The sequence below is a fragment of the Numida meleagris genome, chromosome 22 (assembly GCF_002078875.1).
Source record: "Numida meleagris isolate 19003 breed g44 Domestic line chromosome 22, NumMel1.0, whole genome shotgun sequence".
Taxonomy (NCBI): Eukaryota; Metazoa; Chordata; class Aves; order Galliformes; family Numididae; genus Numida; species Numida meleagris.
In genome coordinates this window covers 5761453-5788037 of record NC_034430.1, presented here as the reverse complement: position 1 = coordinate 5788037, position 26585 = coordinate 5761453, and the positions used below count along the sequence as shown (strand labels likewise).

General features: G+C 49.3%; 3 protein-coding genes and 2 pseudogenes across 4 annotated transcripts; 3 read left to right on the top strand and 2 right to left on the bottom strand.

Annotated features, from left to right (window-relative positions):
• ELOA (elongin A) lies at window positions 24-13102 on the bottom strand. Of its 2 annotated transcripts, none has more exons than XM_021375286.1 (11): window positions 12937-13102; window positions 9801-9857; window positions 9083-9201; window positions 6982-8197; window positions 5523-5637; window positions 4978-5130; window positions 4451-4548; window positions 4154-4334; window positions 3536-3647; window positions 2944-3095; window positions 24-2331 (listed from the first exon to the last, which is right to left on the bottom strand). In XM_021375286.1, exons 1-11 carry the CDS (start codon window positions 13006-13008, stop codon window positions 2270-2272), a joined length of 2337 nt encoding a protein of 778 aa, XP_021230961.1. In that variant the 5' UTR covers window positions 13009-13102; the 3' UTR covers window positions 24-2269. The 2 variants fall into 2 exon arrangements, with proteins under 2 accessions (XP_021230961.1, XP_021230959.1); XM_021375284.1 differs by having other exon boundaries at window positions 4978-5133; window positions 12937-13101.
• Window positions 15983-16744, top strand: LOC110387315 (annotated as a pseudogene).
• On the top strand, window positions 16744-18358 carry LOC110387310 (annotated as a pseudogene).
• RPL11 (ribosomal protein L11) lies at window positions 18491-21718 on the bottom strand. Its single transcript, XM_021375317.1, has 6 exons — window positions 21580-21718; window positions 21082-21232; window positions 20619-20725; window positions 20113-20244; window positions 19246-19356; window positions 18491-18565 (listed from the first exon to the last, which is right to left on the bottom strand). Exons 1-6 carry the CDS (start codon window positions 21583-21585, stop codon window positions 18536-18538), a joined length of 537 nt encoding a protein of 178 aa, XP_021230992.1. The 5' UTR covers window positions 21586-21718; the 3' UTR covers window positions 18491-18535.
• Window positions 21695-26514, top strand: PPT1 (palmitoyl-protein thioesterase 1). Its single transcript, XM_021375305.1, has 9 exons — window positions 21695-21852; window positions 21958-22067; window positions 22816-22943; window positions 23260-23330; window positions 24184-24286; window positions 24377-24467; window positions 24974-25072; window positions 25314-25385; window positions 25719-26514. Exons 1-9 carry the CDS (start codon window positions 21759-21761, stop codon window positions 25839-25841), a joined length of 891 nt encoding a protein of 296 aa, XP_021230980.1. The 5' UTR covers window positions 21695-21758; the 3' UTR covers window positions 25842-26514.

Sequence of the window (26585 nt, the reverse complement as noted above, 5' to 3'; positions counted from 1 at the left end):
TGCTCAGAAAGGAACACGCGACCGTGGGTCCAGTGTTCGGGTTTTATTGAGACATGATTTTTCCTCTTTTTCATATAACTTATCTAATTAAAATATTCATCTTAGTTACCACAAAAAAAAGGAACATAGAAAATTGTATATACACATTGGGGACAAAAATACAAATACATGTCCGAGTCACGCCCCCCAACCCCCGCCCCCGCGGCAGAGAGGTGGAGGCAGCACTGCTCGGGGCCTTTGCTGTATTGGAACAGAGGGATTGCACGAGGCCGAGGGCCGGCACCGGGGAGGGATCCTGCACCCCACTGCCATGGGGCACAAGAAGCCCCCTGCTGGGAGCAGAGGGATAGAAGAGGAGTGGGGGGGGGGAGCAGGGAAGGAGGTCCTAGGGACTGGATACCGTCACAGCTCAGTGCCTGCAGCCAGGCCTAAAGCCAGGGTTGTGCCCCAGGGGGAAGAACCGGGAGCACAATGGGCAGCAGAAGGTCGTGTACTGTCATGGAATCAGAAGTACAGCCAATTAAATACAGCGAACTGCAGGAGCCAGGAGCAATTATCTTACAGCAGGATGCACTGAAATGCTACACAGTAACATTAAAGCATCTGGGACTGTAACAAACTTACAGCATAGGAGAGGCTGAAAACACTTTTCCGAGACCTTCAACATAAGAAAAAAACTCAGAGGACACTGAGAATGGATTATAACAGAACAAAAGGAAGGAAACCAGAAGCACACAGGGAAGTTCCTAAAGCCACCCAGGGAGGACACTCCCCAGCAAGGAGCCCCGGGCAGCACAGGCAGTGATCCCCAAGCAACAACCCCTACTGTGATTGCCTGCACCTTTTTCACCCAAACAAAAACCTTTCACCCAAACAAAGGCCGGGGGCAGTGAACACAGCCCGGAGCACAGAGCCTCTTCCCTTCCCCAGCCCCCCTGTGCACCACTCCAGCACGGTGCAAGCACGTTCCTCTGCTCACACAGCCTCCATCTGAGGCTGTTCCAAGGCAGATGTACCCCACCACCGCTAGGATAAGGCTGCACATGCCATAGCAGTGCCGCAGCGAGCCCTGGAATCACACACCTCACACCCTTGCACCCCGCCACACAGCCACTAGCTGGCATCGTGAGTCTCCTTCCAGACACTGAGCACAGCTGAGAGTTCAGAGCTCCTGCTATGAAGTATATGCACATTAAAACCAACACATTCCGTTATCCAATTCTCTCCAACCTCAGACAAGCGGTTCCAGATTCTAAGACTAAAATCCTCGCTTTTTCTGAAGAGGGACAGAGGAGAACACACAAGGGAAGGACAAGATTTGAGCACCAGCTTCCAAGTGGAAACAAACCCTTCCCAATTCCATACAGAAAACAAGATATTCCTTCTTTCCATTAAAAGAGGCAAAGCAATGCCTTCATTGATATCTTAAAACTATTTTTAATTCCAGAGGCAGACAAAGTCCACTCCCTTAAAATAAAAAGGGAAAATACTCATTGGTGCACAGTAAAACTTCTGCTCAAACCCTTCATCTTTTTTTCCTCAGAAGCCAACAGAAGACAACAGCAGCAGAGAAAGAGTGGCTCCTGGCATCCCTGCCCAGCAACATAAGCATCTGTTCAAGATCTACAGTAACAGCAGAGAAGAGGTCAAGAGCTAAGATTTTATTTAGATACATGATTAGTGAGCAAAGCCTCAGGACCTGATGTGCTTGCCAATGGACTGTTGAGCAGAAGGGTAACCAGTGCCACCCGTCCCAGAGTCCGGGTGGGAGTCTGGGCCCAGCACATACCAGGCCACAAGGACAGGATCCCATGAGAAACAGTGCCCATTCAGATGGATTCCTGCCAGTGCAGCCAGGGGCTGCCCTCGTGCTGGGAGGGGGAAGACTACTGGGAGCAACATAAATAGTACCAGTGGGCTTGAGGGATGAAGTATTAATTAAAACCATTTCATAATTTATTAAGAGGTTAAATAGTAAATAGTCTCTGGATTTTCTACTCTCAGCAGGTGCCAAGACTTCACATTTTCTCACATCTGGAAATCCTGTACATCTTTCTTTAGAGAGAAGACAAGGCCAGAAACAGGAGGTTAGGGAGAAGGGACAAGAATAAAAGATAAAATACTGTGCTGTTATCTTGTGCAGATCAAAGTCTCTCCCAGCAGCTGCAGCCTCCGCAGAGTTCAAAGGACTTGGACTGTTTTGGTACCTTCTCCCCCATCAGTGCCACTCCCCCACAAGAGAGAAAAATCCCAGCTCTGTGCTTCCAACCTATCTCCTAGAGAACCTGTTTTTGAAAGCTTTGATAGTCTTTGCCATCATGGGTGCAATTTCTGCAAAATAGAAGGAGAAGAAAAAAAAAAGAAATAACAAAAACCAATATTAAAGCAGAGGTCACAGACCAGAAAAGCAGTAAGCGATTCAGAGCTGCAGCCCTGACCAATGAAGGCCTGCACAAGTGCTCACGGCCCATCTTATTTTCAGGTAACGGACAGAGGAGAGCCCACACTGCTTTCAGCACTGCAAGAACACACATCTTTGGTAAACTCACTGCTTCCTTCTAAAAAGGAGAGCACATTTCCTTATTACAAACAGCTGGATGGAACAAGGACAGCACAAGGGAAAGGGCAAGCAGGTGAAACAAACACACACACACACACACACACACACAGTGGAGCACAGTAGCCTTCTTAAATGCTACCAGGACCTCCAGAGAGCCCCAAAGCAAACTCCAGGCTCCACATCATGACCCTGCATCTCCAGATTTTCCCTATGCTTTTTCTCGTGCAAGAAATTTCAACTGACTTCACTATCTTCTCCCTAAGGAGAGGATACCTCTCAACCCTCCTGCACAGCCTGGATTTCTCTTGCAGCAGAGAGAAGATTCATCCATGTGTAAAGGAGAAGCTATAGGAGACCACATATACTCTGCAGCTTGTACTTACTCTTCACTGGCGGCTTCCTAGGGTCATAGGATGAGAAGGTGCTACCTGATGATGGGACAGAATGGGCACTGCTGGTGCTGGGCCCATCATAGGACCGCTCCTCGCTCACGCGAGCATGGCTTTTGCCAGATGTGTAGAGGACTGGTTTTATTCTGAAACAGACAAGGCAGATATTTCAGTAAAGGCATCGCTGCAGTTTGATGCAGTACATCAGACAAATGAGCCACGTTTGTTAACAGCAGTATGGCTGTTATCACACGAAGCCAGCACTAACTAGGATCTCCATTCTTCCCAGCAAGAGAAAAAGCTATCACATTCACAGGTTTCATTGCAAAAGGACGTTCCACACAATTTCATTTCTAGCCAAGGCGCGGGGGAAAGCTGGCAGGAATGCACAGGAAATACCCCGTCCCTGAAGGTATTCAAGGCCAGGCTGGACGTGGCTCTGGGCAGCCTGGTCTAGTGGTTGGCGACCCTGCACTCATCATCGAGTTTCAAACCCCCTGCTCTTTGAGGTCCTTTTCAAGCCAGGCCATTCTATGATTCTATAAAAAAAGACCCTGAACAGCAAGTGCTGCTGATAAATACTTACTTGGTTCTCTCTGGCACAAGAGCACCTCCAGTTCCAAACTTCTCCTGTCTTCTCCGTACGTCCCGAGGAGGCTTCACAGTAGAGTTCACAAACGCCATTTTGGCCACTCTACCTGTCAGCAGCCAGAGGGAAACAGTGCTTAGATCCAGAAAGGAAGCTTTTTGGTATTTGTCTTACTGCAGCAAGCTCCAGACACCTTTCTGCAGTCCATCTGTTCCAAAGCTCAGGAGACCGCCTCCTTCTCTTTGGTCTGAACCTCCTGCAGTCACAGGATTGGCTGTGAGAAGACTGACTGGGCCAGTAGTTCTCACTACATTCACCAACAAAAGGAAGAATGTTTCACCCCACCCTGGTATTCTTCAATTGTAGCATAAATAAGTCACAAGAGTTGCCTCTGCAGCTATTCTGGCTGTAAAATACTGCTCCACAACACTATGGAAGAGATCCAGAGACTGCTAAGCTGTTAAGTGAGGGCTACCACAAAGAACGGAGTTGAGCAACTCTTACATTGCATTGGATTCAAATCAGCCACTCCTAAAGACCTTTCTCACATGCAGGCTTCCCCCAGGCAGCATTCCCAGACCTGTCCAGCTCCTCGATCATTCAGTCCTACATTACCTTTAGGTTTGTTAGCATGAGCTGAGCCGATGTTCCGTGCCAGCATGAGCAGACGTTGCTCTCGAGCATCGTGAAGTCGGAGGTACATCTCCCTCCAGGACTCAAATTCTTCTGGCTTCTCATTCTTGAAGTCTCGAAGACAGTGATTATGCCACAGTTGATCTGTTTCCTCAATTAGGACCTAAAACAAATCCACATGTAACCCAAGATAATTCCTGACATCTTCATTTCCTTGTCCCTTAGGGCATCTATCCACGTCCAGACATCAGCATCCCTCCCCCAGACCCCAGCACTCACATGATTACATTCCTCAATGCGGTACAGCTGCTCTGGGGTGCATTTCTCCAACACTGGCTCCAGAACCGAGAAAGGGACACCACCCACTTCATAGATTGCTAGAAAGAAGCAAGATGCACAGTATTTATCCTCCTTCTTCCTTGCCAAAGATAGGGCTTAAGACCCTGAAAAAACAGCAATTGTGAATGCTACTGCACAATACGAGGGGGAAGGAAAAAGGAACTAGGGTACAGTAGTTCCAGTGAGTCATTAGGTACCAACAGCTCCAATATAAAAAGTTCCCATGCAAAGCTCTATTTACCACTATTTCCATCACTTTAATCAATCCTTACAACGTGCTGGGCTACTGACTCCCACAGCACTGGAGCTTTCAGGGAGATCTCTCCCATTAGCCTGCTTGCCTAGTGACAAGGGGCAGCCAGGTGCTGCTGGGATATATACAAAGAAGTCACCAGGACTTCAGCGGGGACAGAGTTCTATAAATCTACACAGTAATACAACTGACACAGACCAGGAAAACTACTTACAGTCGATGTTGTTACTAAGGACTCTGATACACTGCTCGTGCAAAGTCATCATCTTTGGGAGGTAGGCAGTTTTAGAGCCTGAATACACTTGCATCTTTGAATTCAACCGGCGACCAATAAATCCTGCCTCACTCTCTTCAACTGGCGAGGACACTGCTGTGAAAAGCAAGGCTTGAAGTAAGAAGGCAGCAGAGAAACCAAGAGACCACCCTGACAAATGGCATGGAGCCAGTCTCCCAGAAGAAACCCAAAGGACCAAAGTCCTCTCTAGGAGACTTGTAACATGCCACCCAATTCAGGAAGGGCAGTTCCAGAGCTCAAGCTCAGGAAGGGTCAGCAAAGGATCTTCCTCATTTCAGCTAAAGCACATGGGGAAAAAAATAAAAAAAAAAAAAATACACCTTTCTCTGAAAGGCTCCAGGCATCAGAGGCAGGACACTAGACGCCAGTGTAAAGAGAGCTGAACCCAGCCTGCATGCATTCCTGCTCCCTCCGGCTAACAGCGTCTGTAGACCATTTCAAGGTCCTTTTCCTGCCCGACATACCTTTCCTTTTTGTCTGGGAGCAGGTAATGGACTCGATGGAGGGAAGAGGGCGGTAGTTGGCCTGGATCGGGGGCAGTGGGATGTCTGGTAAGGTTGGCACCACATCTATCAGCATCTGGAAGGAGAGGATGTACACGCAACTAAGCTGAGAATGTTACATCCTGCCAGCGTACAAACAGCACTGAACTGCTCTTTGTTTGGCATTGCCAATAAGCCACAATGATGATCAGCTTGCACCAGGAAATAGGAGGAAGCTACACTTCTGCCACATTGCTGTGACTCTATCTAGGCTGCCAAATACACAGAAATCAAAATTCAGGATCCAAGTTACTCAGCACTCTCTAGTAAGAGACATCTATGTCTTTAGCCCATTAAGTTCAGCATTAAAGGGCTCCGTCAAGAACCCAGGTCAGATTAACAGTGAGAAGAACTGAAGAAAAACAAAACAGAAAAGAAGGGTGCCAGAAACATCTCCTTGACCTCAAACACTCTCTGATCTCTGAGGTCTCTTTTCATCCTTCCCAATTCCAGCAATTCCACCAGCTGTGGTGGAAGAGAGGGGAACATCATAAACGGGGAAAAATCTTGAACTTTTATATGAAACACTTATTAGAATGAATGGTAAGGTAGGCCTGTGAAATGTTGTTAGGATTATAATAGTACTATTATAAGAGTATAATAGTTGAGGAGAAGAGTGTTTCAAAGTCAAGCAAAAAGGAAGTAGTAATGGTTTTTACACACTACTCCCTATTTATATAGGCAACTGGCATCTGTGAGGCAAAGAATATATACAGAAACTTTACTTTTTTTTTCTTCAAGCTTTCACAAAGGAAGTTCAGGCTTCTAGAATAAGCCGCATTGTAACACCAGTTCTCCCATTTCTCTCATCTCCCCCAGAACTGGGGCCCAACAGATCCAGTTAATAAAACTGCAGTACTGATAAAGAAAAAAAAAAAAGTTGCTTTAGAGAGCGCTAGTGCTCAAAAGACTTGGGAACCTTTCTAGCAGGTAGGAATGCCATTGCGTATTAGGCAAGATTCTAAGCTCATTCACAACTAAAGACGTTCTCTGTGTTAAACAAGTGTTTCACACTCTACGTGTTTTCTTATGAGTATTTGCCTGAAAGTAGCCTCTCTTACTTCCCTGATTTTGAAGAAGTTGAGTTTTGATTATTGCATTTCCTTTTCCCTCCCTCTCCACTCACAGCTCCAGCAAAGTTCCATCCCAGCACCACACAGGGATGCGTGTGGGGCTGCTCTGCAGCAGGTGGGTGAGACACAGTGTGTCCCAGCAGTAGCCTGGGGTCACTGACACAGACACGGATGAGATGCCTCAAGCACAGCCTGACGCAGGACAGCCCAGCACATACCAGGGGAAACCAGTAAGCCCCAGATAGCAGAGGACTAGGGGCAGTTGATCCCACCTTCTTTGCTCACTTTCAGATCCTTCAAAACCTTACCCTGTTTGGTTTAGGAGGCTCTGCTTGTTTCTTCTCTGCTTTTTTCTCATTTGTCCGCTTGTGGCTTGGGCTCTTCCGACTCGAGCTGGAGCTCTTGGTAGTGGCTTTGGATCCATTCTGTTTGCCTTGCCCTTGGTCTTTCTCCCCAGCTGATGCCGAGGGTTTGGCCACTTTCTTTTTCTTTTTCTGGGGCTGGTCATAGCTGAGGTATGACTCAAAGGACATAGTAGGTTGTTCAAACTCATCCTCCACTTCCCCATCCCCAAAACTTGAGGACAAGTCAGCAGACTTTTTGTCTACCTCAGAGGCTTTGTGCTTTCCCTCAGATGTTTTTAAGCTCCCAGAAGTCCCCTTTTCTTTAATCCTATTTGAGGAGTCACTCTCAGCTTTCCGTTTCTCCAGCTCTGTGTTAGAAGTCTCCAGGCTCGGCTTGGACTTCCCAACTTTGCTTTTCTCAGAGTTCTGATGTTTTCGCTTCTTAGTGTGGTTGTCCACAGACTCTTCCAAGCGTGGCTGCATGTGCAGCTTCTCTTTTCTGGAGGAGCTATTTTCTCGGTTTTTCTCCTTCTTAGTGCCATCTGACATCCTCTGCTTTTCCTTGCTGCCCCCTAACACAGGGCTTTCTTGGAGATGCTCTTTAAAAGAGGTCTTGTGCAATTTTTCTGGGCTGAAGGTAGAGGTTTTGTTCTCCCCTCGGCCATCAAGTCGCTGCCTCTCCTTGTGAGAAGACTTGTGCTCTTTGCTTCGACTCACATTCCCTTTGTCGTGGACATCACCAGGGCTCCTCTCCCAGCTTTCCGCCAGCTTCTCCTGAAAGCCATGGCCCTTACTGACTTTCCGATGAAACACTGTAGGTTCTTCCTGCTCGTCAGAGGCGTAAGGGTCTGTGTACGTATCCTGAGGGCTCTCACTTGGCTCAGGTGACACAGCTTGTCCATAGTCTGAGTACTCCTGATCTGAAGAGAGCACTGGGGAAGATCTGTCCCATCTCTTATCCTCTTGGCTGCTATAGCCATAAGTCTCATGAGCTTTCTCAGGCCCTAAATACCTTTTGGACTTCTTTTCCCTATGATCTGGGCTGTAGAGCTGGCTGCAGGAAGGCTGGAAAGGCTCTGAGTAGTCCTGGTCATGTTCCTCATCCTCCTGGGGAGAAGGTGCTTGTCTTTTCCTTGAGCTGCTCTTCTCATAGTCACAGTCTTCAGAATCTAGATTATTTCTAAAAGGATGAGAAAAATTACTTAGACTGAAACTTCCCAGTACAAATGAATAGAGCCACTCCCCATGGGCAGTATGAATAGGAATCTTTTACAGAGGACTAAAATTGCATTTGAAGTTTTGTGGCAAGAACGCCACCAATTCTCCCTGGCACAGAAACATTCAGGCATTTAGGAACCACATTTCTGATACAGGAATTAAGCATTTTTATAAGAAGTAGCAACTTCACTGTTCACCGGGCAGGTGGAGACAGAGGTGTATAGAGATGTCTCTGTGTCACACACCCCCGGCTATGCAGCATGTAAGGAAATGGCAGCACTCAGTTCACCCATTAAAGCATGCAGGGATACCACTGCCATCAAGGTTATCATGAGTACGTGAATCTTTATCATCCAGATCTTTACTGGATTCAATACAGCTTTGTTACTGCTACATAGCACTAGCATTACCTTTCAGTTTCTGTGGTGTTCATACACAGAGAAGTGTGTAGCTTTCAAAGCAAGCCACTTCCTTTACTTGGGCCTAAAACTTCCTCTCTTTGGCATCGTAAGTGGGAAGTGAACTGATTACATTTCCTGCTTTATTAGAAGCCATTTCTTGGCATCTACCAATAATCTTTTCATCAAACTGCAGTTTCTTGGAGGTTGGCCCTTGCCTTCACTCCGAACTGCAGCTGTCAGCAACCCAACACTGTGGTGAGCACAGGGAGGAAGTTTGTTCCAAAACAAGGCAGAAGCCCCACACAGCACACTGTGTTACAAGTTTTTCCAGTGCCTTCATTTGTTTCCATGATCAGAGTAGTTTGTAATCCCTACTGCAAAAATTAAAAAACAAACAAAAACAAACAACAACTTATCCTTTGAGATAACTGATCAGGTTTACTCACCTATCTGTCTCCTGGGAGACCGGCACCAGCTTCTTCCATCTGGCAACAAGGTTCTTAGCGAAGTCTCCCACCAGCTCATGCTTCCGTAAGCTGTTCACAGTCTTTCCAACACCCGTCTCCTTCACGAGAGAGAAAAGATATAAATTAATCTCAGCAAAGCAGTCAGCATTCACACCTCCACTGAGCTTCCTGCTAAGTCAGCCTGCTACCTATCAGTTCTAGGTCAAAGTGAGCTTCCTTAATCTAACAGCAAAGATACCACATGTAGGACATTGTGTTTTGAGCAGACATTGTATAGCTTACTACAGTTCTGTAAATTAGTGAAGACATAACCCTGCCTTAAGTCAAACATTACTTAATTGGTTTAATAAACTAAGTTATTATTTATCGTAACTGCTTGAAGACAGAAGTCAGTCACTAATAGTTCCAAAGACTTGCAGTTCCTAATGCGATGCCACTTCAGTCACCATTAGGAACTGTTCCAACTCACAAATCCTGACCAAGCATTATGCACTGCTTCACATTCAAGTGGAGAAATGGCTGAGGAACTCCCTGTAACTAGGAATTCTAGAATCTCATCCCAGCCATGTCTATGACATCACGTTGGAGCAGGCAGCTTAGGCAGCATATCCTGCTCCAGAAAGCAGCATTTCTCTCGTGGACAGATTCTGTAACTTGACAGACAGGATGAAAGCACTAGAGATTTCACAGCTCTTACCACAAGAATGTCAACCGTGATGGGCAGCTCAGACAGTCTCTTCAGACTCTTCAGCAGCTGTAGAGACAAGGAGGAAAGCGTTCAGACTTGTCAGACCGAAACATGTACTATGATTAGAAAGGAAAGCTCTGCACAAAGCTTGTTAGAAAGATCCAGGTGGCAGACAGCTGTTATCTTGCTACACATCAAGCCCCTGAGAAGCCAAACTTCAGGGCCAGCTGCAAATAAGTTATTGCCACTTGGCCTATGAGGGCCACCTGAAAATCTTAAACCTTACTCAAATAGAAATTCTTTCTTTACAGAGAACTGCAACTTAACTTTGGCTTACAGGGTCAATAGCAAAGCCATTACACAGTCCTGTGGCACAAGAAGCTGAAGGAAAGACTTGGAAACTTGTGACTCTCAGAAGTGGCCCTGAGAAGAGCACTCCTTGGCAAGGGAGAGACAAGTTAAATAAACGAGAGAACTTCCTGTGGTTCTGCAGTCCAGACACTGAGGAATAAAGCCTTTCAGATGTTCCTGAGGATCCAGGAAACCCTTATCTCCCCCGTAGACCCTTCCTGGGCCAGTTCGCAGACAGTTCCTCTCCTCTCAGAGGCTGCTTAAAAAAGCCAATCAGGACTGCTGCTTCCAGCCCCACTCTCTTCGCTCCATTCCCCAAACACCAGTTTGGAACCCTATTTCCCACTCACTGACTGTGGGGCTGGACCGTGCGGGTATAAATGGAGCAGTACTAGTGCTCGGGCACTGCCTCACTGAGATGTACAGAGGCTTTTTAGCAATAGCACAGATCTAAGAGCACCACCACCTCTTGCATTATCTCCCACAGCTATAGCCAGAGCAGACTTGTCAGCATTCCCATTATTGCAGCACCTATACAGCCTGGCTTTGTTCAGCGCTGCTGTGCTATACGCCATACAAAGGGCTGCTCTGATCCAGAACACCTTCTCCTTAAAGCATCATACTCATGCTGAAATCAGTACTGTCAGCCTAAGCAGCTCCAGTCACTCTGCTTACACTACACAAGGACCCAGAAGGTTTAGGAAGCTTCCCCCCCCCTTTTTTTTTTAAGGAAATAAGTTATTTTTACATATGTGAAGAATCCACAGAGAAAAAGGCCCACTTCGCTTAAGCAGAATGACAGGATTCAGATAACACAAACCACTGCCCCATTGGTCATATGTAGGACTCCATTACTGTGAGTGAAGGACTAGGTTTTCCTCTTTGTTCTGGAAGAGTTACATTTTGATACCAGCATTGCAGCATTTTTCAGCACTCAAGCTAGGATGCCGAGGAAGCTGCAGCAGTTCCAGACCTGCTCTTGTAATATCTAAGCAGCAATTCTAGCCCTGTGCCTGCAGCCATGGGCTCACAGGGGCTGGTGCAGGTAGTGTGCTCCTCCATCTCCCTCAAGGGCCAGAAAAGCAGAAATCCATTGAGATAGGAATCCCATCATCCCTTCAGCACTCCAGGGCCACCAGTATTTCACCAGCACTGTTGCTGGACAGACCCACTTGCAGGTGGGGACACTAAACCAGCAGAGGCTCTGTGGGCACAGCCCAGCTCTCAGTGCAGCAATGCTGACGGTGAGGACAGAGCCCTCCCAGCCAGGATCCCTCTGGCCCCAGCAACACAGGAGTTTGGACTCACGTGCAAAGTGCTACCTGGAAGGGAGGAGGCACGAAAGGAGAGGAAGGATAGACCTTGTGCCGGGTAGAAAAGAGTAGAACAGGGCAATACTAAAACAAAGCACCTCTCTAAGCTGATCACCTTCTTAGAAAGTTTGTTCCACAGTTTACAAGAATGACAGTGTGAGAGTACGTGCCAAGGAAAAACTCCTCCTGTCATCCTCAAGGCTGCCCAGGCTATATTCTAGCTTCACTCCACTGCAGCATCTCCAGCAGCTCTTTTGTTACCGGGGTTTTAAAGAGCGTAGCTCTTTCTTCTACTGTCAGAAAGACAGTAACTCTGTCTTTCTGACACAGTAAAGCTGCACCTGCTACTGAAGCACAATGGAAACAGTTACAGCAGAAGCCTCTGTGTGATAGGGGAACAGCTCAGCTGACATCACTAGAAATGCAAGCATTTATCTGGATGCTGTTGAAAAGGTACCAGAAAGCAACAAGTATAGGTTACAGACCCTTTCTCCCAAGGAGCAGAAAAGGTTTAACAATACAGTTGTGGCCAGCATCAGCTTGCTAATGCTTAACACCTCTCTTCTCTTGCATGGGAGCAGCACAGAAAGGAATGAGTTCACACTGCAACGCTACAGGAGACAGCAGCCTGCAGAGCACTGACAGATGCCTCGCAGGGCCCAAGCAGCAAACAGGCAGCTCTCACTCCAGTTACAGTGGGGTCAGGAACCAGGACCTAACGCTGCTCATACGGCAAGAGCACAATCTGGGCACACAGAGCTTAGCCTCCCCCAGTTCCACCTCAGGACACAGGGCCTTGGCAGTTCCACCCCGCTCTGGTGATGGCTGAGATGGGGAAGGAGGGAGGGGGTGAGAAAGGCACTGGGAGCCCCAAACTGAGCCACACACGTGGCAGAGCTCCGATATCCAACCTGGAGGGTTAGCCATTCTGTGTGTGCGTGCCCAGGATAAACCCGGATCAGCACAGAGCTGCTGCCATGTCCTCACACTGAATGAAAGGAAACGTGACCCAAACGCCTACAAGAACACTCCTAACAGATGCTGCCCTGTAAAACGCCACGTCCCAAGGAAGGGGATTGCAGCACGTGCTGGGGGGCACATCGACCCCCTAAGCACTACCCCAGGTCCCAATTCCCAATGAAGAAAGCGGCTCAGGGACCCCGTGCACAGCAGAGCGGCTGTCAGCGGCACAGAGCAGCACCGGGACGGGCCAAGACCTCGGGCACAGCCACCACGTCATGGGCCAGGCTCTGCACCGAGCAGCAGCAATGCGGCCGGGGCAGCCCCGTTCGGAACAGGCGCCAAGCTCCCCCAGACAGCCTCACCCGGGCCTGACAGGGCGCGGCCCGAGCGACAGCCGGGACCCCCGAGCTCCGTCGCCCCGAGCAGGCCCTGACCCCACACCCCTGCCTCTCGCAGCCATGCCGGCTCCGTCTTTCCCCCAGCACCCCGCCGAACCCCGGCCACGCCACCGCCGTCACCTTCTTGGGATCCGCGCTGCCCGCGAGCCGCGCCTGCAGCCGGCCCACAACTTCCAGCACCGACTCCGCCATTTTTATTGCTGGACAGGCCGCGGCGGCGGAAGCGGCTTCACCTCTCGCTCGCCACACGGCACTTCCCGGCTGTCGCCGCCATCTTGGTTGCGGGCAGGAAGCGGAAGCTGCGCGATGCTATCCCGTTGGCGGCAGCCATGGCAGGTGAGGGCAGAGCCCAATGGGTGCCATCTTGGGGCCTGGCGGAGTGTTGGTGAGTGCGCCATCTTGAGTGCTGGCAGAAAGCTCCTGAAGGGACCCGGCTGAGAGGGCAGCAGGGCCCTGAAGGGCCACCACGCTCAGCTCGGAGTTCGTGGCAGCTCGGGTCGAGAGCAGGGTCCCAACGGTTGAACCACAGCTGGTGGGAGTACAAGTGGTGCACAAGGCCGTGGCCAAAGGCTACAGCTGCCCAGGGAGCCCTTCAGCCCCTCCACTCACACAGGTGCGGCACTGCAGGCCATGGGCACAGTGCTGGCTCCGTGTCCCTGCTGAGCCTCAAGGTGCAGCTGGGCCTTGGGCAGGTCTCTAAAGCCAGTATCTTGGCAGTGGTCATGCTGACCCTTGGCTACTGCCTGGTGCTGGCTGTGCCGCAGCCGTGGCAGCGCTCCCTGAATGTAGCCCTTCCCGTGCCGCTGGGACGCAGCAGGCTGGCTGTCCTCGTGTCACCCCAGAGCCCGCTGTAAGCGTAGAACTGATGACAGCAGTCAGAGCAGGTGGAGAGCAGGGTGCTGTGTGCCCTGTGCTGTGCAGAGCTTCTCTTGGACTGACCGTTCTGAACTGCAAGGCAAGAGCAGGCCCAGCTGGCAGGTGAGTCATGGACAGGGCTCACAGAGAGTTTGTGTGGGGCATGGAACCACTGAATAACACAGAATGTGGCATAGGGAGACACTTTTTTTGGGGGGGGGTTTAATTATTGGCAGCAGAATGGTGGTCAGAGTTGCAGGGCCCAGGTGGTTTTCCAGCTCAGGGTTCAGTTTTTCCAGTGTTTTCTGTGACTTGTACCTCCCTCAAACATGGGCTGGAGTCACTGGCAGCTAAAGGAGAGTTGTTTGGTTAGATATTAAATAAGCCTGATGCAATTTCCTAAATGCACAGCGTCACCCGGCATAGCTGCTTCTTTGCTGTTAGCTCAGTAATATGCTACTGCCTTTTAAGAGTAGTCTGAACAGCTAGAAAAAAAGGTCCAGCTTCCCTACATTCTGTCTGTGCCCTTTGAAATCTCTTCATGCCACTCTAGCTCCCTAGATTAATCCAGCAGACAGGATGCAAAATGTCCCTTGCAAGCCATTGCAGTGGTATATCAATCAGAAGCAACAATTATATCCCATTTTAAATTAACTGCAGGTATTAAAGGTCGCTCTGCTTTCCTGCAGCCAGACACTGGAATAACATAAACAAGTGCTTTCCATCAGTCTGTCAAAGGTGCCCAAAGTGTTTGGCAGTATCCCATGGAGACACGATGAGCTGAAGCCCAAACCTTCTCATGGCTGCATAGCATGAGGCGTTAGATCCAATTAGACAATGTCTGTCTTACCCCAGAACAGTTTTCTCCCTTGACAAAGCCATTGGTGCCAGGACAAAAGTGTCAGTGAGAGCTGACTTATGAGAACTCTTCTGGGACAACATTACGGATTACATTTCAAGTTCCTGGTGCTGCTGACAAAGCTCACCCTTCCCTTTACTGAAAGGAGACACAATAAATGAACCAAGTGGTTAGTTCTGGGATCAAACCTGGGCTGCAGGCTTGCTCCAGGGAGCTGGTCCGCCTGGTACAACACACAGTGCAGTGTGGGTGTGCAGAGGGTGGAGAAAGCCAGCTGCATTTCTGGGCCTTCCAGACGGAATTAAGGCTTGCAGAGATCAGCTTGCCATATTGTAATGCTGGGCTCCACAGCATGCCTGTGGGATCTGCCGAGTGCTAGTATCTCCTCCCTAGAGTGGGCTCAGGTGCCCAGTTTCAGTTCCCTTTCCCCATCCTCAGCTGGGTGTCAGAAACTGTTTCATATCCAAATACACAAAGAGAGGAGCATTTGCATCCCAGTTTCAGAGGGACAGACACCTGCTACAGGAGGTGTCCACGGTGCTTCAAACGGGAGTAGCTCTGTGAAGCACTGCAATACCAGGGATGGTTCAAGTGCCTGGCACTTTTCTTCTGAATCCCCATGATTTCTTTGCAAAGCCAGGAGAAAGCTGGCTCTGCAGGTGACTGTTTGTCCCTGCTCCCTCTGCTCATCCCAGCCAGCTCAGACGAGCCCTGACTCAACTCTGCATCCTCTTTCCTTGGAGAGACATTTACTAATTTTATCCCTTCTTCATGATGTTGCTGAAGTCTCTAAATGTCTGGAAGAACAAATACTGCTCCCCTTCCTCTTTACCCAGTGCTAAATACAAGCTGATTACTCAGTTCCAAGAAACCTGATCCTTATAGCTAAGCATAATAAACAGTACCCAGACATGTGAGACAGAGCAGCAACAGCTATTTGTGGCCTGCGGTGGATTTGTTATTCCAGGTACTGGCTGCTCTGAGCTCACTTGGAGGAGATGAGGCCACTGCCAAGTTTCAGACTGGAGTTTCAAGCTGCAATCTGGGTACATTTGAAAATGGGATATATTTTTTTGTTGTTTATTCCCCCTTTCACCTGCACTCTGCCCTAGTCACCCCAAAGGGCAGCTGGCCCTGCTGATAGCCCACCTATGCTTCTGCATGTCCAAGGGCTCAGGGAGAACGAACGCTCTTACTCATGTAGTCCTGGTGAGCTCAAGGAAGCAGTGCTGGGTTTACTGGGAGCCTCTGCTGGAGCTGTAGCAGCCCAGAGGGTAATAGGGCTGGATAGGCAGTTCCTGTCTTTCCCCTGACCGACCCAATGACTGTATGAGTCACTGGGAGTTTTTGTTTTCTTAACTGAATGTCTCAATAAGCAGGATGCCTATACAGGGCATCTTACCTCTCCTTTCTCCCCAGGTCCCATTCCAATCCTGCAAAGATGGCACCTAACAAGAAAATCCTCAAGAAGCTAAGGATGCACCCACCCCTCCAGTGACGGTGGAAGACGCTTTGTGGGATGCTGAACACCACAACCACCTGAATGGTTTGTATCACAATGGTTCCAACGGTTCCCACTGCATAGCCACAGATGCCACCTGGAAATTCATCCGGGCAAAATTCCTGGAGTTCTCCAAGACCAACCAGTTCATGAAACTCCCCCTGAATCAGATCAACAAGCTGCTGCTGGATGATGGCCTACAGATACCTAGCGAGGTTGCAGCCTTCCAGATTGCTATCAAGTCGCTGGAGTTTGACCCAAAACATATCCAATATGCTGCTGACCTCCTGAGCAACATTCAGTTTGGCACAATCTCAGCTCCAGACTTGGTCCACCACATGCAACCTGTGCCACACATGATGCAAGATCCACAGTGCCACAAGCTCCTTGTGGATGCTATTAATTACCACCTGCTTCCCCACCAGCAGAAAAGCCTTCAGTCCCACAGAACCAGGATATGTGGCGGCCAGAGGGTGCTTGTCACAGTGGGAGGCCATCCAGCCTTGACTGAGAAGGCTCATAGCAAGGACATCAGCTACAGGGATGCAGAAAGAAACTGGAACAAGCTGCCAGAGATGCTAGCAAAAAGTTTTAACCGGTGTGTGGTGATGATGGATGGTTTTATCTACATTGTGGGCAAAGAAGACCAGAATGATGCCAGGAACCAGACCAAGCTTGTGGTGAGCAGCCTGAGCAGGTAAGACAGGCTCTGAGGGAGTAGTCAGTGCTGTGCTGCCTATCCCACAGCACTGCCATGGGGTGTGGGCTGGCAGCTTTGCAGATCCCTCAGCTGTCAGCAGTCTGGAGATCGGTCTGGTCAGAACAGAGACAGCAATGCCTGGACTGACAGATCTACCCTTTCTCCCCAAGTATGACCCACATTTCAATACCTGGCTGCACATGGCCAGCATGCAGCACAGGAGGACACTCTTTGGCCTGAGCACCTGCAGTGGACTTCTCTACGCTGTTGGAGGGCACAGAGCTGAGGGTGTGCTGGCATCTGTTGAGTGCTCTGTTCTCACCACCAACAGCTGGCAGAGCAAGGCAAGCCTGGAGACACCCCGCTGCTGTCATGGCACCATTGCAATCGACAGCAAACTCCTGGTCACCAGTGGCTAAATCAACCATGCCTATTCTTGCACTGTGTGTTCCTATGCGCTGAGCACTGACACCAAGGTGAGCAGGTGGACGTGATGCCTGGGGAGTGCTACAGCCCTTTCACGGGGCAGTGGAGCTACGTGGCACCCCTACTCATGGGCGTCAGCACAGCTGGAGTAACTCTGCTTGAATGGCACTTGTGCCTGCTGGGAGGCTGGAACAAAAACAGGAAGAGGTACTAGAAATGTGTGCAGTGCTACAACTTGATCTCAATGGGTGGGCAGAGGACAAGAACCTCCCCAAAGCTACTGTGGATGTCTCATGCTGCACCATCATCTGCTGTGCTCTGAGAGATGTGGGTCTCTGGCCAGCTCTGTGGCCTCAACACTGGCCAGCATGTAATGAAGCTTGTGTGCTGTGCAGCTTATGCTAGAAGCTAAGGAAGGGAAGAGAGCTCAGGCATCTGGGGTTGAGAAGCACACTGGTGTTTGGAGTCATTCCAAAGGCTCAAACAGCCTTGTTCCACCACAGCAAGTTTTGGGCTTCTCAGCGTCTTCTGAGCTGCCTGCATCTCCACCCTGCAACTTAAGCCCTCCGTATCTCAACCACGAGCACTCAGTGTTATATTCCTAGCTGAATCCTGTTGTCTGTATCAAACTGACCACGTGGTATCAATCACTGCTTCTCCATTACTGTAAAAAAAAAAAAATCAGAGCCTGATCCAGAAAGAAGTTATCAGGAAGAGGCAGTGTCAATCTCTATTTTAGAGTTCCAGCCAGGCTTGACAAGGGATCTGCCCAGTCCTTTAGACAACACTGCACAAGTCATGGGTGTTACACATGGGTATACAGTTGAATGGAAGTGTTTATTCCCTGAGCAGGAGGGAACAAACACTTCTCTGAGCACTGAGCAGCGTAAGTCCATTCCTACTCCAGAAAGAGGTACTGAAATATTCTAACAAACCACTCGAGACCCATCCTCTACATTTCAAGCATATTCAGTAATTGCTTCAGCACTGCTGCAGCACAGTAAGACTGCAGGCTGGTCTGCAGAGGATCAGAACACACAGAATTACATTCCCTTCAGAAATTTGATGCTCCAGAAATTCTGCTCTACAACTCAAATAGGCACAGAAAGAAGAAAATGCTTTTCTGCCTATCCTTACTGGTAGTTCTGTGTATTACTTCTGCTACTGGACAGTAACAAAGCGGAGACCGTATCCATGTAAATCCCAAACCTTCTCCTTAAGATGCTCTCTTCAAACACACAACATTGCAGTCCCTGTCTTTCTGCTGCCTCTTCAGCAGGTTCCAGCAGCTTCCCAGGCCAGGAGGAACTCGCACAAAATTCACTACAGAAGCTGGGGTTAAAAAAAGTTTTATTTGATTTTTGGTAACAGGAACTGCTTATTTGCCAGGAAGGATGATGCCATCATACTGTGAGAAAACCAGAAAGAACTAAGTGAGAAAGCAGTCAGGTAAATGGCACAGTGCTGCTGTGGAAAAACTGATGACCGCATTCATTCCAAGCCAGCCAAACAATAATGACGTTAAACATCACTTCTCTGAGTTGAGCTGCTAATTGCCTTTCCACCTTATGCCATGTGGCTGACTTCCGAGGGTGGAGGGGGTTCCAGGTAAGCACTAAGCTCCACTCACCAGTCAAGCAAAACAAGAAGCCCCACCCTCATACGCAGATCTAACCAGAATACACTCATCCCTTTCACAGCCCCATGATTTGGTCTCTGAAGGTGAACTACACCATAGTTACCAGAACTAAGCAAATGCCAGGAAGAAAGGCACTCAGCAGGAGCAGGCTGGAGTTTCCCCTGTGCAGGAGATGACCGGTACAGTTTACACAAGAGCTGACACTTCCAGGCAGCCTATACGAGTTGCTGCTCCAGCTCACCGCAAAGTCAGCACTCATGCTCAAATAGTTTATACTGCTCCAGAAGAATCCGTATCAGTGTTTTGAGCAGTGACCTCCTCCTACTCCATGACTTGTTCCATTCCTCCCATAAGGAAGATCAAACCAGTGAAGTATTTTGCTGATACTTGCTAGGATTCTTGCAGGATTAAAAAATATATATATATATATATATGGAGTTGGACTTTACCTTTTGCTGAAACCAGCGCATGGCTTCTTCCTTTCCAATTCTGTGCTTGGCTCCAATGTTGCCAGTCCTGCGCTTCTTGTCAGCAATGCTGAAACCAGGCCTGCCCAACACCTGGCAGGAGAGGAGATCAACAGCACTATTTCAATCTGGCCTTTACTTACTTAAAACAAATCTTTTCTTAAGCAGGAAAAATCTTGAACTTCCTGGTCAGCAACATCGTATTGTCTGAGTTATGGTCAGGACTTAGAGCATTATCTTAAACAGTCTCAATGCAACTGAAATCTAGGTAACTCTGAGCAGGCAGGTAAACTGACAGGGACAGCTCCTGGGTTGAACAGCTTATCACATACCCAGAGAAACCAAAGTGAACATGGAAGATGCACTGTTGCATACCAAGAGGCCTCAGCTCTTGAGAAAAGATACTGAGCAAAATGGGTTACGTGTGCGGAACAGCTTCCCTCTATTTCAGAGAACAAAAAGTCAAATATACCAGCCACCATCACCGCATGACCCATCACCACCTCAAACTGGAGAGCCAGAGTTTTCCAGCAACACAATCCATCTTTCAGTCTTCACTCCTGAAGTCCCTCACACTTCTGCCTCTTCCCTCCCAGTGCACTGACCCAAGTGTAGCAGTTTCTATCAAAGTTATCCCATGAATACCACTAACAGCAACAGTGTTTCTGAAGATGCTTTGAGACGCATCATGAATCAGGGGCCTTACAGCAGCCCTGTGAACCCCAGCTTAGACTTGGATTTTGATGACATCTTCCCACCTTTGAGCAGCGGACAGCTAGTTATTACGCTAGGCTCCTTCTACAGCTTTCACACAAACCAAATGAATGCAAGGAAGCAGGGAACACTCACCACGTAGAAGTCCAAGCCATAGATACCAATACTGGGATCGTACTTGATCCCTAAATCAATGTGCTCCTGGATTCCAAAGCCAAAGTTCCCAGTGTCGGAGAAGTTGTTTTTTCTCAACTCATATTCTCGCACCTGAAACATGTATTGTAAGCCATTATTTTATTATCAACCCCAAAGAGAAGTCCTGGATGTTCCACTAACTGCTGCCAGACCCACTTTTTTACATGCTGGTAAACTTTTAGCAATAAGATTTCGATCCCACAGCCTGCTTGGGAATAACAACAACAAAGATAAAAATCTCAAAAGATAACAGCAGCTGCACCAAGCTGCACTAGCTCTTAAACAAACACATACCAAATAAAGAAACAGTGCAATCACAGCTCATGTACCAGGGATGCTAACCCAACCCTCAACATCTGTAACTAGATTGGACGCAACATTTCAAAGCTTTTCATCATCTTTCCAGCTGATAACAGTTCAGGGATCCAGACAAGCCCCATACTCACCTTCAACCCCTTCTCCAGAATCTCCTCTGCTTTGGCCCCACGAACCGTGCAATGAACAGCAATCTTCTCATTTCTCCTGATTCCAAAGGATCTTACTGTGTACCGAGCTGTATGCAGTAAGAGTGACACTTAAGAGCCTATTCAAAGAATTCCCATTCACAGGACTCAAAGCTTGCTCATGACTAAAAAAATTACTTAAAAGGAAATAAAAACAGCCAAGACAATCTCACATTCTCTCTCTGGGGACAAGGGCCAAAATACAGAACTGGAGACTGAAGGGCTGCCAGCAACAAGTACTTAAGGCTCACAATTCACACACCAACGCCTCTAAGTGCACAACAACACATTTCCCCACACTGGCTCTGTCAAGGAGTCTCTTCCCACAGCCACACCACCACCGATGCGCTCAGGAAGACAGGAAAGCAGCCACCGCTCCCCTGCAGAGCTGGCAAGGCCCCCTCACCTTTGGAGAAGACAGGGGTCTGCCCTGTGAGCTGCTCCAGGACCTTGGCCGCTCGGGTGAGCCTGTCCCCACTCTCTCCAACACAGATGTTAAGACAGAGCTTGCGGATGCGGAGCTCTCGCATGGGGTTCTCTTTTTCACCCTGGTCTTGCTGCGGAGAAACGACGGGGGGAATGAGCACAGATCACAGGGGGACGGCCCAAGGCTCAGCGGCTAAAGGACGCTCCACCGGGCGGGCAGCGCGCCCTGTCACCGGGCCCACCCCGGGGCGAGCCCAGCACCTCAGCCTCAGCCCCATCCCGACACCGCGCAGGTCGCGGCCTGTCATGGCAGCCACCGCCTCAGGGCGACCAGCCGGCTCCCCGCCACCCATGCCAGCCCTACAGCTGCCCGCCAACCCCCCCCACAAGTCGCCGCCCTGCCGAGCCCCACGGAAGGGCAGATGGCGGCGGATAGAGACGGCCCAGGCCGGCTCCGGCCAACAACGCCCCTACTCACCGCCATGATGGAGGCGGGGAAGAGAGCGCCACGGCGTCGCGCGGGGCCTTATGGGGCGGCGCGGGAGGGTGCGGAGAGAGTGTGGGCGCCCCCTGGCGGCCAGCGGTGGGGGGGCGCTGCGCTGCGAGCTGTAGCCTCGCCTTCTCCTCGTGCCGCGCGCCGGTCATGTGACAGCCAAGATGGCGGCGCGCGGCGCGGCTGTGCTGGCGCTGCTGTGGCTGTATCCGGGCCGCGCTATGGCCGCCGTCCCTCTGGTCATCTGGCACGGCATGGGTGAGCCGCGGGGCTGCGGGAGGCGGTAGGTGGCGAGGTGAGGGGGGGACCGGCCGCAGCCTGACACCGCGCCCACGCCCCTTCCTCCCCGTCCTTCTCCGGCAGGGGACAGCTGCTGCAATCCGCTGAGTATGGGCTACGTCCGGGACATGGTGCAGCGCAGGATCCCGGGTATCTACGTTCTGTCCCTGCGCATCGGCAGCTCCCTGGTGCAGGTACTGGCTGCGGGGCTGTCCCCGGCGGTTTTGTTCCCTGGGAGGTAAATAGCTGTGACGGGTGGAGACGGAGAAGTCTGGGTAACGCCTTCTAGGGAAAGCCAGGCCCCAATGTAAATGGGATTAGTGTGCAAAGCCACAGATCAGCACTCTGACTTCGCCGGGTAGTACAGAGATGTGATAAGATACTGCTCTCCTGTGATAGGATGAGAGGTGGTGGCCTCACGTTGTGCCAGGGGAGGGTCAGGTTGGACGTCAGGAACAATTTATTCTCCAAAAGAGCATTAATGCAGTGGCACAGGCTGCCCAGGGAGGTGGTGGGGTCACCAACACTGGAGGTGTTCCAGAACTGTAGAGATGTGGCACTTGGGGACGTGGTTCGGTGGGCATGCCCCGCTAAATTTCTAGAAACTGTCTTTCAGAATAATGTGCAATGTGTGTTATTTTCTGGGATCTGGATAGGATGGTGAAGACTGATTTACATGTAGAATATACAAAATCTGAAGGAACTGAAATTGTGGAGAAATTTGGGACCGTACTACTGCTCTGTATGAGACCGCTGTGCAGGCAGAATAGGAGGAAAGATATGATGATGGGAAGTCTCAAAGCTTCAATTTCACTTCTGTCATCTTGTGAAGGTTAAGGTCCTCTTTCACAAGCAGAGCTGTTAGACTGGTCTGCTTGGAGAGATTAAAATAAGCCATTCTGAAGGTACGAGTTGCACTTTCTAACATGGCCAGTCTGTCAGGATGTGGAGAACAGCTTCTTCATGAATGTCAATGACCAAGTGAGAGAGGTGTGCAGCCAACTTGCAAAGGACCCTCACCTGAAAGGAGGCTACAATGCAATGGGCTTCTCCCAAGGAGGCCAATTCCTGTAAGTTTACATTCCTGTTCTGGTTTTAGTGTTTTTTTTCTGGTTGGTTTTAGGTTCTAATTTTAAACTTCTGAACTACTAAGCAGGTTTAAACGGACAAATCGCTTCACTAAGGTAGGAGCACTCCAAAGGAGTGAAGAATCCAGAAGGAGAGTATGGCAGGCTGTAGTTGTTTGTACTCTCCTCTACCAGGAAGGCGAATGTAACCCAAGTGCCTGGGCCCAGGCAGCGGCTGGCTGAGCACTGTGAGCAGAGCAACACCCATGGGCTGGCCAGACACCAGGCGCTAACTCTGCTCCTTTCCCTTTCTGTGCAGGAGGGCGGTGGCCCAGAGGTGCCCTTCTCCTCCCATGTTCACTTTGATCTCTGTTGGGGGGCAGCACCAAGGTAATGTCCTCTTCAGCTACCACAGCTCCTAACCATGGGTGAAGGGCATGGGGGGCTTTTGCTGGTGGGAGGAATTAATTTTTTGGCCCTCATCCTAAAAATGTACTGTCTTCTAATAAGTTAAGCTGTCCCTTTGTTACCTGAATCCACCAGTCTGCTTTGGTTCACCTGTTAGCTGAGTACTTTGTCTTCTGGGTTGGTCTTGCTTGACTGGCAATGAGAAGGGACATTTATAAGCAGATGACTTCTTGTCTCAGCAGAATTCTTATATACTTTGGAAGCATATGGATTAGCTGTTTCTGGAGACGATATTTCTAACTACACGGCAAAGCCTTTGTGAAACTAAACCTTCTGGGTCACGGAGGTATTTTACAATTGGTATCCAAGACTAAAGCACCAAGGGAGGTGCTTTTTGCAGTAGATCAAAGAGGCAGTATGGAATGTAATTTAGGAACTGTACAGTTAAGAGTATCTGGCAATGAATTTCAAATAGTCTCCTCTGGGAAGTTCCATGGCTCGAGTCTATTTCTTTGTAGTGTAGGGGGAAGAACTGTAGGGAATCGTCCCGAGACCTGTAGGGATCGCAGCAGGCGAGCTGGAGAGCATTCAGCTTGTCTGCATGCCCCCATTCTCCACAGCAATATCCTGAGCTCAAGAGCATCATCCATTATCATTGTGTGCGATAGTGCCCAGGGGCAGGAGGGCTGTCTAATGAGATTGCAGGATTAAAGGCCTCCTGATTCCCTTGGTAATTCCTGCCACTTCTCTGTAAGAGGTGGTTCTTTACCAGCTGGAGGGATTAAGGGATTTCTGTCTGGCTCGCTGAGCTGTAACATGTGTCTCCGTACCCCAGGAGTGTATGGCTTTCCACGCTGTCCTGGTGAGAGCTCCCATATCTGTGACTGGATCCGAAAGATGCTGGATCTGGGCGCCTACACACAAGCTGTTCAAGAGCAGTGAGTACATTCCCAGGCTGCAGAGACAGGGGCTGGGCCCACGTGAGCTGCTCTGGGTTTTGTCTGATCTTTGGTTTCTCCCTTCTCCAGCTTGGTACAAGCACAGTATTGGCATGATCCTTTGAAGGAGGAGGACTACAGGACAAAGAGCATCTTTTTGGCTGACATAAATCAGGAGAGGGTAAGGACCTAACTGATGAATAAATGCTTGCAGGAGAGCAGAAGCTTTAGAAGTGAGCTCCTTCATGTTCTCCATGCTCTTTTGCTGGAGCTCAAAAGGAGCATTTTTTTTGCCCTGCAGCCCAGGAGTGTACAAAGTGTTTTCACTGGTAGATTTATGAATGAGATTTATCCATGCCAGAGCAGCTCTTGTGTTGCTGTGCTCTTCTGGAGTGGTCTGTGGAAAGCTATACCAAGGGCTCCGTCTGCACCTGACCTTCCAAGTGGACAACTCCACTGAAGGCAGGGGAGGACTGTCCCTTTTTTACAGCCTGGAGATAAGGCTGAATGCCATGAGCACAGCCAAGGGAGATGGAGCATAGAAATTCACACTCCTGCCTCCAAGGCTGGTGTAGTGTGGGATTTCATTTGTTGGTACGGAGTGAGTTGGAGCAGAGAGTTTCCCCACTGCTGTCTCTCTCAGTGGGTTTTTACTGACTTGGATCTTTCTGTCTTGCTTTCACTCAGGGCATCAATGAGACGTACAAGAAAAACCTGATGGCTTTGAAAAAGTTTGTGATGGTGAAATTTCTCAATGATACTATGGTTGACCCTCCGATCTCTGAGGTGAGACAGTCAGGGCAGATGCTGTTTTTGGTTGGTGCTGTGGTTCTTCCTTGCTTGTTTCTGGTTTTGCCTTTTGGTGGGCAGAACTTTCTGAGAAGGCTGAGTGCAAGAATAGATCTGATGCTGCACTGTCTGCAGCAGCACATCTCTGGCAGGAGTTGGTGAATTCGCCTCTTTGCCTGCTAAGAGTCCTACAGCAGCTGTTGATTTTTTTTTATTTTTTTTTTTTTAATTCTGACAGTGGTTTGGGTTTTACAAAAGTGGCCAAGCCAAGGACACCATTCCATTGAAGGAGACCTTGCTGTACAAAGAGGTATGTTCTGCTGGGCGGGGTCTGCAATTTTCCCTCTAAAGAATATTGTGCCCTCAGGACCTTCAGGAGCTCTAACCCCCACAGCCTGGCTCTGCTGACCATCTCCACTGTTCTGGGCACATGGCCTTCTCTTACCAGGAGCTGTTTCTCTCTGTGCCCTTTCCTGGCATGAGGAGTTAGTGGTGATTTCACCCCTGGCTCAAAATCTCCTTCCACATGTGTTTAATGAACTTTACTCCTTTCTCAAGCTTCATTGTAAATCATCCCAAAGTGGCTTTTTCCCCAACAATGAGATTCCCCCAGGAAGCTATGGTCATGCTTCTCTTCCTTTAGGATCGCCTAGGACTGCAGCAGATGGACAAAGCAGGAAAGCTGGTGTTCCTGGGGGTGGAAGGGGATCACCTGCACTTCACAGAAGAATGGTTTTGCACCCATATCCTCCCATTCCTCCAGTGAAGCTAAGGGGAGACACCTCATGAGACCACTCAGGAGGGTCTCACTGTAGTTACTGCAGCTGCTACTGCGCAACAGTATTTTGTGTATGTTGGTGGGGGATCTGGGGAAGGGGAAGAGTAGGACTGGGAGGAGGGGGGGCTAATCTTCTCAGAAGTGGCACCTGCTATACACTGCAGCAAGAGACTGGAATTCACCTGGATTTAATTAGTTCCAAAATGGGGGGACCGAGCCTTGCACTAACTTTGAAGCACTCCATCCCACACGAGCCCTGCGTCTACTCCTGATCTCAGAGCTGTGCTGGTCACTTGGTGATGGTGAAATGACTGAGCTGCTTGAAAGGTTTAACAGTTGCATTCACAGCCTCTGTTGCCTGTTCCTCTGAAGAAGCAATGGCAGTATTAACCAAAACCGCTAGAGCAAGAATGCTGTATCCCTTAAAGGGATAAGCAAACAGACTTACAAGGCTGTATGCAGAGGAAAGAGATGAGCGTCTCCTTCAATGTGGGCAGAAAAAAAGACCACATTTAGGAGGTTCTAAGGAAAATTGAGAGTTTTTAATTAAGCGGGTATTAACAGCTTGAACCATTTTCAACTAATGGCTTGTTTTAGGCACTTTTGTACAGCAACTGAAATCAATAAAGAACTTAAATCTAACCAACTAAAAAAGAAAACAGACCAGGGTGTGATTTGAAGACTACTGTAAAGTGGATTCAAAGGGAGTTGAGGGAAGTCCAGAATTCCCCG

What these genes read in the sequence shown, in the direction of transcription:
- ELOA (XM_021375284.1), bottom strand. Translation starts at nt 13,008, where the DNA reads ATGGCGGAGTCGGTGCTGGAAGTTGTGGGCCGGCTGCAGGCGCGGCTC. An exon ending in GTCTCCCAGGAGACAGATAG is followed by an intron (nt 8,198 to 9,082) that starts GTGAGTAAACCT and finishes TCATCCTTTTAG; the next exon opens with AAATAATCTAGATTCTGAAG. An exon ending in CTCCCAGACAAAAAGGAAAG is followed by an intron (nt 5,134 to 5,522) that starts GTATGTCGGGCA and finishes TGCTTTTCACAG; the next exon opens with CAGTGTCCTCGCCAGTTGAA.
- RPL11 (XM_021375317.1), bottom strand. An exon ending in GACCCCTGTCTTCTCCAAAG is followed by an intron (nt 20,726 to 21,081) that starts GTGAGGGGGCCT and finishes TACTGCATACAG; the next exon opens with CTCGGTACACAGTAAGATCC. An exon ending in TGCGCTGGTTTCAGCAAAAG is followed by an intron (nt 18,566 to 19,245) that starts GTAAAGTCCAAC and finishes GTTTTCTCACAG; the next exon opens with TATGATGGCATCATCCTTCC.
- PPT1 (XM_021375305.1), top strand. Translation starts at nt 21,759, where the DNA reads ATGGCGGCGCGCGGCGCGGCTGTGCTGGCGCTGCTGTGGCTGTATCCG. An exon ending in TTGACCCTCCGATCTCTGAG is followed by an intron (nt 25,073 to 25,313) that starts GTGAGACAGTCA and finishes TAATTCTGACAG; the next exon opens with TGGTTTGGGTTTTACAAAAG. An exon ending in AGACCTTGCTGTACAAAGAG is followed by an intron (nt 25,386 to 25,718) that starts GTATGTTCTGCT and finishes CTCTTCCTTTAG; the next exon opens with GATCGCCTAGGACTGCAGCA.